The following is a 9616-nucleotide window of genomic DNA, read 5'->3' on the forward strand; positions in this document are numbered from 1 at the left end:
TCCAATATTTTTTGGTTTTATCCAAATACAAACTAAAATATCCAAATTTATACTTAAAAAAACCAAACAAAACCAATAGATTGATTTAGTTTGGATTGATTTTTAAATTTTGGTTGCATTACTAGTCGAATTGGTAAAAAGGTGAAAATATGGATGTAAAGCCACACAATAAATCAATAATAATATGAAAAGTGGACTCCATTTGATTGCATTTGGTATTATTTATTTGTGTTTTGCATCATACTGATACATGGAACCCACTTCCAAATATATAATAAAAGATGCAAATTGATCATTGATGAGCGGAACATGCTCAATCCAATTATATTTAAAAATTATGTCTGTATTGTTATCTTTATGATTATTATTATTGTTGTAAGAAAAAAAAATGGATGAATATTAATACATTTATTGTTATCATTACTATTTGACTTGCCCAAGTTACCAAAACTAATGAAAATAGTTAAAAATTAAAAGGGAACAAAGTCTTCCCGTCCAAGGTCCCAGGTCAATGACAATGGGTCAAAATACAAATGGGATTTGAAGAATTTTCTTGGCTTCGATTCTAACATGCTTTGAATTCCTCACCTGGTGTTGAATATCCGACAACACAAGGGATGATCTTGTCTGCCCACAAAATCCTTTCCGAATTTTCATTTTTCATCTTTCCCAAATGGGTACCAAAAATCCCTACTTTTTCCACTACCAAAATTCACTTTTCATTGATGTTAGAAGCTAATACGTTTTAGCTAATAGTGATTTTGACAATGGCTAAACTAACATTTCCAACAACGTTTTTGCAAATGTAAAACATATCTCCCCTGAGACCTTTTCAAAGCCGTTGCTTTCACGCGCTCTCATTCTCTCTTCTTCTCATTTATAGATTAGAGAAGGTTGAAGAACAGAGAGACAGCGAGAGGAAATGACTTTTGAACTAACTGAAGACTCTTGTTTTCCACCCCTCTTGTTAGGTGTATACGTGGGTCTTGCTCTTCTTGATGCCATTATTGCAGTCCTTGCATTTTATCAGGTTTTCTCTGGTTCAAACAAGCAATTCCATTGATTTTGCTTATTTTCCCCTTCCCCCCTTTTATTTATTCTCCATTTTTAGAAACTATGGAATGTGGGTTTGCAATGTATTGTTCTATTGTTGTAGTATGAATGCGGGTCTATAGTTTGAGGTTGCCATTTTCTGAGTGTTTGAAGGTTGTGGACAATTGGGGTTTTTATTGTTTTCACTGAAGGCTTGATGCATCTTGTTGATCGGTTGGTTATTGAGTTTGTTTACTGTTTGATTTTCTGTAGATGACTAAAAGGGGGTTTCAAATTGGTTTATGGACTTCCATTCACTGAGATTTGTACTTTACCCTCTTGATTACTGTTGCTTTTACTAGCCTCCAGATTTTTCCTTTTTGATTTGTTTCTTTTTAATCAGAAACCAGTTCTTTATTTGCATTTTTTTTAATTAGTTTGAATAGCTTGTAGTTTTTTTGGTTAGTTGGCAGCATCTGTGAATTGGTGGCTTTGCTTCTGTGCTTACTACTTATTTGATATTTAATAGTTTAGCTTTAAGCATTCTTGGGGACTTTCCAATTCTTGGTTGTATTACAAGTTCACTATTAACACACTACTTAAGTATTGATTATTTTTATTATTTCCTAGTTCTGTTTGCAATATGAATTATTCTTGTATAAGAAAAATAATGTCTATTTATTAACCGTTTCTGTTCCAGTTAGCAAGGATTCAATCAAGAAATTCGTGTGGTTGGACACGTCAAAAAGTGAGTCTTCCAATGCATTTTTCTGTGGATGAAAAATGAAATCATTTTTTTATAGATGCTTCCACTTTTTATCTCTTAGTTTCAGTCACATTTATTGACTTCACTGGTAGTTTAGGGATCGTGCCTCGTTGCTATTCAGTTGAGCAGCCATTTCCGTAGTTTCTGTTTCTGGTTACCTTTCTAATATATGGGAGCTAAATTTTATTGCTCGGAAGAGATCTCGTCATGTGATTTGTGTCAGGATATTATCACTAACATCCCCAACTTAAGAAATAAATTTATATCAACTGTAATATACAGGATCATTTCGGGCCTTAGATAATCTCTTGCCTTTTGTGTTTGAGAATTGATTGTTGGGAAACCACGCTTGGGATGTTTAGATATACTCTCCAAGCTCCAGAGTCTTAGGTCTAAATTCCTAGGTTGAAAATTAACTTAAAACGCTTGTTGTTTCTTAGAGTTTCCCTTAGGGGAGCACAGCCTCATTGAGGAATGAGGATCCATTTCCACGGTTACCAGAATGAATTTCTTGTTGGACCAGAAGCAAGCAGGTTGTACGTAAAAAGGGTATATCCTTCTTTGTCTACAGGGCATCAATGATTTGGTTAGTCTGGTGGACTAGCTTATATTGGAGATCTGTATAATGTAGAATAGTGAAATAGGGATGAGAGATGCAGGACTCTGCAACTTCCTTCTTCACTTGTGCACCAGATTTCTTCTGGTTCCTACTATAGGACGTACTAAAGTCCTTACTCGGGTTACGAAATTGAGTCTGAGGCTAATTGTGCTTCTCCTAGCTATTTATCATGGTGGGCATGCTATAGGATCAAAGAGGAAAATGAGAAGTTTTCTAAGGATTAGGGGAAAATGGTCAGACTCATAATGCATGGCAATGCAATATTCTCCGTGATGTTGTTTTATTGTGACTTGTGTTTTTTTGACATCATATGCAAAGACATATCTTATTGATATTGAAGTATAAGTTTATTAGTTTGTATGCGGATTTTTGTCTCATGCTACTTGCAAACTGCAGGTGTTTCATCTATTGATTGGTTCTTCTAATTTGGGTAAGACGTTGCCATTTTCATAATCATATTCAAACGTTTCTCTCCTTTTTGCCTCTACATTTTATTGTTGAGACCCAGTTTCTATATTTATTTGTATTTGGCATTTATTTACTTGACTCAAACGTGGTTCCAAAAGTTTCTTTTTTTCATGGCAGGTTGTTTAGCTTATTTTGTCTTGGCTCCTTTTGCTGCTTGCAATGGGTGGCTATGTTGGTCAGGTTCTTGTGGTTTCATTTTCATGGGTAATCTCTCAGTGACAAATATTCTGGTTCTCTTGATATTAGGACATGAACAATATTATTTAAATATGGTTGTTCCTTTTTTTTTTGCAGCCTTCCCCAAAATTCTACTTCTGGCTTTGTTTCTTCTTCTCTTGTCATTCTGGTAAGTGGTAATTTCCTTTTATCATTAGCATCCTGAAATTTTCACGAGTTCATTTTTTACACATTGAAGAAAATTACTCTCCTTTTAGTTCTTTCTTTTGCATGGAGTTTCATTAACTCTTAGTCTAGCTAAAGCAATTTGGACGTAGCTCTTTTGAAAAGAAATCCACAGGTATAGATCTCATCATCATATGATATTCTTACACTTTTCTTCAAAAATTCTTCCATTTCTTTTCACCTACATTGCTCAGAAAATAGCTTTTGTTACATTTATTCAAAGCAGTTTCGTTCTTTGTTTGAGTTGATGCTCACGCAAGACCCACGTAATACTGTTTCCCCAATCTCCGTGGAAACACCTGGATGGATAAAGAAAAAACTGGATGGACCAAGAACTTGCAGCAGCTTAAACCAGCTCTCCTAATTGAAGAAACTAATGTCCTCGATCCTTTATGCTGCTTAGTAGATGATATATAATTAAATCTATCTTCACCCACTAGCTCAAGCTTTTGGGTCAATCGGTGATTTAACTTGGTATCAGAGCAGGTGGTCCAAGGAGGTCTTGTGTTCAAGCCCCTGGAATGTTATTTCCTCCCCCATTTAATATTGATTTCCACTTGTTGGGTCTTCTTCACATTTCAAATCCACAAGTGATGAGGAGTGTTAGATGATATATAATTAAATCTACATTTACCCACAAGCTTTTGGGTCAATTGGTGATTTAACGCTGTTCTTACACAATTATGTGTGAGCAAACAAGTAAATGTTAATATTTACATAAATGTTGAGTTATTACTTTTATTTACATATTGATAAAAGCATTGATTACATATAGATATTAATGGACATTCTTGAAAAATCGTGGAATCAATGTCAACAAAGATTCCTGGGTGATGTTTTAGTGAGACAAGGAAGAACTTTCTTTATTCTCTTGGCCAAACCTATTTGCAATAATGAGATAAATTATAATTGAATGTACCTCTTTTTATTTTTTAATTTCCTGTTCCATTTTATTATTGTCTTATTTGAAAGCTGCTTCTTATGATTCTGTGGAAAACTTTTATAGGGTTGACCTTTGCCATCAGCCAGACGACGAAGATGAAGAGGATGAAGAGAGGAGTTTTGAGGAAGGCTTGTTGGAGAAGATCTCTAGTAAACCAAGTACATCAAATACAGATTGGAGCAGGAGATGGTGGCTTCCAGTTCGGCTGCCACATGTTGGAAGCCGTCAAAATTTAGTAATACTGGTACACGATATGATGTTCTTTCTAGCATCCTCTCTTGTCTGCATGAATGGATGCCAATTACTAACAAAGAAATTGAAGTACTCAAATGACAAATCTGATCACTGGCTGTTTATGTACAGGTGGTCGGAATTATCTTTGTTTTAACATTGGCATTTGCTGTGATACTGTGGCTTGAGATGGGAAACAAATCCGTTGATTCTTTGGTAGTTGTTCAGGTATGAAGAATCTAAAAACAGATTTGTATTCAACAAACCTTTTTCCAATTGAAAGCACAACATTAAGGTATGAAGCTATTCGCCATCGAAATGTCTCTATGATGCAAAATTATGTCATATGGTGTTCCACCTTAATATCAGCTTCCAGCAGCGCCCCCCCCCCCCCCCCCCCCCCCACCCCCTTTGATATGCAATGAAATAATGTGGCAATCAATTTTACTATTGTGCAGGTAGTATATGTAGATCTTTTTGCTGTAGTGACACTCTTATTAGGAGGCGCATTAGCTTGCTATGGTTCGCAACTATTCTTTGTACTAGCTATCAGTTATTTTTAGTGTCTTCATTCATAATTCTCCATTCTAGTTTGATTGAAATTATCTATCCTAGACTATTGCCTTTATTATTGCATAAGAAACAAGAATCTCTTCCCATAATATGTCTGCTAATTTCGTCTCTCTCTAAAAGAACCTCTTTCATGATGGAAGTTAAAGAAGTTCATATAAAAACGCTGGCCAACATGAAATACAGGGGCTTCCAAAATATAAATACAGACTTCCAGCTTTGAGAGATTTTGATTGATTAAGTATATAAAAGACGATGCTTGAAAAACTTGAACAATTCCAAGTAGTAGGACTTTATCTTTTATGGTTTATGTGAATTAATTACATTGTTATGAACATCATTTTTTTTCTTTCTTTTTGACGTTCAGGATTGCTGTTGTTCTTGAAAATGAGAAGGGTCAGATCTGAGAGGGCATCATCTGAAATATTGAAGGTATCATTATTTTTCTTGGTTGATGTTGATGTTTTAGCAGTTTTTGTTTCAGAGTATTTATATACAAAACCTTTTATTTGTTGGTTGCTGTCCTGTGCGTTGTATTTAATCACTGCATTCATCTTGTTGCTTTGGAATTATTCTGTTGCATTCCAGGTTGCAGGTTTGGCTGCTGTGTCGGTTGTATGTTTCACTTCAAGTGCACTTGTAGCTCTTGCAACAAATATTCCGGTATACACTCAATTTAACTGATGAATTCTTGTTTTCTTGAGAAAAAGGCCAAAAAAAAAAAAAAAAAAAAATCAAGAACTTGTTCGGTCAGTTTTCAAAACTATGAATTTTACTCACTATGGTTGCAGGTACCGAATCAGTGGCAACGACAATATCACATTTATGGTGCATATACTTCTATTTTGCAGATTACATATTATTTTATAGGTATCAGCTTTCAAAGTTAGTTTCTTGTGCTTGTTACTTGAGTTTTGGATCTGTCTAAATTGTAGTTAGCCTCTTAAAATTTCCCTTTCATATTGAACCATTTGTTTTGGGAAATTGATCAGGTCCCCTACCTACTTAAATTCCTGCCTCAGATTCATTTTCTTTGCTCTCTTCAAACATCTTATATCTCAAAAATAGTCTTACATCCTTGCAAGACTCCACTTTTTTACGGTTGGTTCCCGTCGACTTGGAACTTGTTTTAGTCATCAGATCGGAGGCCCCCTGCCTTCATCCCTCCCTTAGCCAACCTGGGCAAGCCTCCAGCGTCTCACACTATGGAAGGGGATGGAGGAACTCGCTTTTCGGGTTTATGCAATTTTCTTTGATTTTTGATATGAAGCAGATTATTATGCCAGGATCATCAATTCCTTCGGCATTTGTTCTCTGGATCATGAGAGAATTACCACCATGGATAGCAGCTAGTTCCCAAGAACAAACGAGGACAATAACCTTCGTTCGTGACGATTCTGCAGCCATACATCGTCCTCGGGAATGGACTTTGACAACAAATTCTCCGGTTTGTATTTCTTTTAACGAAACATAGTAGATCTATTTAGTGACTTTCTTATATCCTCAGTATACTTTTTTTCTGCTGAATTCCTTTTTGTTACCAAGAATTTGGGGGCCACTCTTAGAAATGTCAAAATTTAGGTGGACAACTTTTTAGGAATGTTAGGATTGACTTCACGTTCATTGTCTATACACTAAAATTAAAGATTCCAAAATCTTCCTAAAGATGTATAAACAATGAACGCTAAGTCAACTCTAATACCCCCACATACTATGTTTATTTTTGAAAGTTGTCCACCGGGATTTTGTCATTTCTAAGAGTGGGGCCCCCAAATTCTCCTCTCGTACTTTTTCCTGCTTTTAAACGATGACAATGACGACATATAATATTAGAGAGCCTGTTCTCTCTGCCCTTCATTTTCGTTTTTCTAATGCACACACAAAAAGGGCCATGAAAGTTGTTGATGCTTTTCGCTTGTAGGTACCATCAAGGGCTAGTCCCATATAAATGGTGTTGGGATGCAAGTTTAGTCTTTGCCAGATTTTAGAAGCGTGCCAGAATTGTTCGATTGACATTGTGAAAGGAATGTTTTGGTCGTATTGTAGATGTTATTGAAACGGTTGCGAAATGTGTTCGATGAGCGGTATTGAAAAAACCGTAAGGTTGTGCTGGTACCGTGCTGTTCTATGATGCTGTAAACATGTGTATATACTTCTCTTGCCTATTGCTTCAATCAAATGTTAATAGAATAAGTTGGTATCTTGAACTAATTGTTGATTTCACGATTTTGTTTTTATTATACCGAGTAGGAAGAGAGTTGTTTGGGGTATTGAATTGAGTTATGAAATCGGGAGTTAATATGTCTGTGAGTTAGGAAGTCTATGCTTGGAGTGAAGAGTTGAGTTAAAGTTGGGAGTATCTAGTGTACTTCTTTGTAACCTAAAAGAAGTTTGGTTTTCTACCAACTATTTTTGTTTGTTCAACTTTTTGTTCAACCATTCAATTACACAATTTTTTTTTTTTTTTTTCAAAATCTCAACCCTGAATTGAGATGTTAACTTAAAAATTGCACATATATTTTATAGTTTTGTAGGTATAACCATTGTATTTGAAGTAGATAAAATACTCTTGTTTCACACGAACAAAAAATTATAATTTTCACATTAGTGAAATCATACGAGTGAAATATGAAAAAGAAAACAAAAAGAAAACCATCAAGGGGGTTTTAGGTCTTTTATGACATCTTATCTCAAATTATAGGTTATGGTTTATTATGCATGTATGTATCACTATCCATAAACATTACATTAAATTTTTTATATGGTATTTTAGTTGCCAAATCATAATATGCTATAAAGTTCATAAATTAGAAGACAATTTGAGTGTGTTTAGAATGTATTTTCAAGTGTTTAATTTAAAACATAAATTATTTTGGAAAAAAAATCAAGTGTTTGACCACCATACAAAATAAATTTATAAAATAAGTTAGATGAGGATAAACATTTGAATTAACTTTTAGAAATATGATTTTTAAGTGTTTAATGGCTAATCTTTTCTTAATATGTACAATTTTTGAAATTATCAAAATGCTTCAAAAGTCATCTACCTCATTTTCACTATATTGTTGTGGCTACATCGGCCAACTCCGACGGCCACCATCATCGGGCATCGCCGCCGCTGCTAGCAAACTCTGATAACCTTTGGGCAACTCTAGCTATTAGCCACCATTGTCGGTGACCAACTTCAGCGATAATATTAAAATGTTAGTTCATAATATTTTATAGTAATTTGACATTAATAAAAATACTTCTAGTATATAATAAACCAAATAAATTTATATACAAAACACTTTTGGGAAAAAAGTTGCCAAACACATTAGTATTTTTATTTTAAACCATTTTTATCAAAAAGTGTTCAAATGAAAATGAATTTTTGAAAAACATTTATAAATCAATCCAAATAGGCCCTTATTCAAGTAGAAAAATACTCTTTGGGTCTATAAATTTTAGATTTAATTTCTATTTGGTCTTTAGTGTTTCAAAATATTACACTTTTAATACTTAAGTTTTAAGTTTGATTTTAATTTAGCCTATACATTTCAAAATGTTACAATTTTAACGTTGAGATTTGAATTTTGTTTTAATTTAGTCATTTAGTTTCAAGATTTAACTAAACATACTTGCTTTTAGTATAAATGTCTATTAATTAATTTAAAAGAATTAAATAAATAATAATGAATTAAGTTTCCTTATAAAAATTAACTTCCTAGTTCTTTTAAACTAATGAATAGATACTAACACAAAATACTAAAACTAAGCATTTAGTGGAAAACTAAGATTAAAAGTGCAAATATTAAAATTTAGGGACCAAATTGAAACAAAACTCAAATCTTAAGTAACATTGTGAGACATAAATACGAAATGGAAACTAAACTAATTTAAAGATCATCATTATTATGTCTGGCAAAATAATTTTATATAAATGCATATATCTTTAACGTGAAAAAGCATATTTGGTCTCTATTTTTTTTTTTAAATCGAAATAACAATTTAGTTAATAAATTTGAGTTCGTAACCATTTAGTCTAGAAATTTTTAAATTTATACCAATTTAGTCTTTAAAATTTAATATGTAACAATTTAGTCTAAATATTTTCAAATTTATTAAATTTTTATCTTCACCATGATAATTCTCATCGAAATTACATATAAATTTTTATCAAGCAATGACTTAAATCTTTGTTGTTTATAAAGAAATTACATATAAATTTTTATCAAGTAATGACTTAATCTTTGTTGTTTATAAATAAATTCAATCTATAATTATCAATCTACGTGTAAAAGACGATAGAGACTAAACCGTTGTTTAATAAAATTAAGGACTAAATCGTTACTGAACATTGTTCAAGGATAATAATAAGTATGTTTTAGAACTCCTTTTTGATTGATTACTAGTATTCCTAATATTGAACAAATGTCATAAAAGGGAAAAACAAATGTCAGTGAATATGGGACTTAAGAAAATTAACAGAATTCGCAATTGAGAGAATGAGGGGAAGTAGTTTCTTTGTCCCACATCGATAAAACTTCAAAAGCAATAGCAACGGGATGGGTATAAAGGGAGCGTGCATACGGCTCTTATAAGC

The 9616-nt window shown here is 33.1% G+C and overlaps 1 protein-coding gene across 3 annotated transcripts; it reads left to right on the forward strand.

Annotated features, from left to right (window-relative positions):
* The first annotated feature begins 578 nt into the window (after positions 1-578).
* Positions 579-7242, forward strand: LOC120083772 (tobamovirus multiplication protein 1-like). Of its 3 annotated transcripts, none has more exons than XR_005483542.2 (13): positions 580-1030; positions 1733-1780; positions 2814-2847; positions 3003-3089; positions 3180-3231; positions 4294-4474; positions 4594-4689; positions 4920-4983; positions 5399-5463; positions 5620-5694; positions 5823-5901; positions 6305-6478; positions 6953-7242. XR_005483542.2 is itself a non-coding variant. In XM_039039633.2 (13 exons), the coding sequence occupies exons 1-13, from the start codon at positions 923-925 to the stop codon at positions 6977-6979; spliced, it is 1077 nt and encodes a 358-aa protein (XP_038895561.2). In that variant the 5' UTR covers positions 585-922; the 3' UTR covers positions 6980-7242. The 3 variants fall into 3 exon arrangements, 2 of the variants coding, with proteins under 2 accessions (XP_038895563.2, XP_038895561.2); XM_039039633.2 differs by having other exon boundaries at positions 585-1030; positions 6318-6478; XM_039039635.2 differs by lacking the exons at positions 6305-6478; positions 6953-7242 and adding an exon at positions 6024-6269 and having other exon boundaries at positions 579-1030.
* The last annotated feature ends 2374 nt before the right edge of the window (positions 7243-9616 follow it).

This window comes from Benincasa hispida, chromosome 8 (genome assembly GCF_027475165.1).
Source record: "Benincasa hispida cultivar pf3 chromosome 8, pf3_genome.v1.1, whole genome shotgun sequence".
In the NCBI taxonomy this organism is placed as follows: domain Eukaryota; kingdom Viridiplantae; phylum Streptophyta; class Magnoliopsida; order Cucurbitales; family Cucurbitaceae; genus Benincasa; species Benincasa hispida.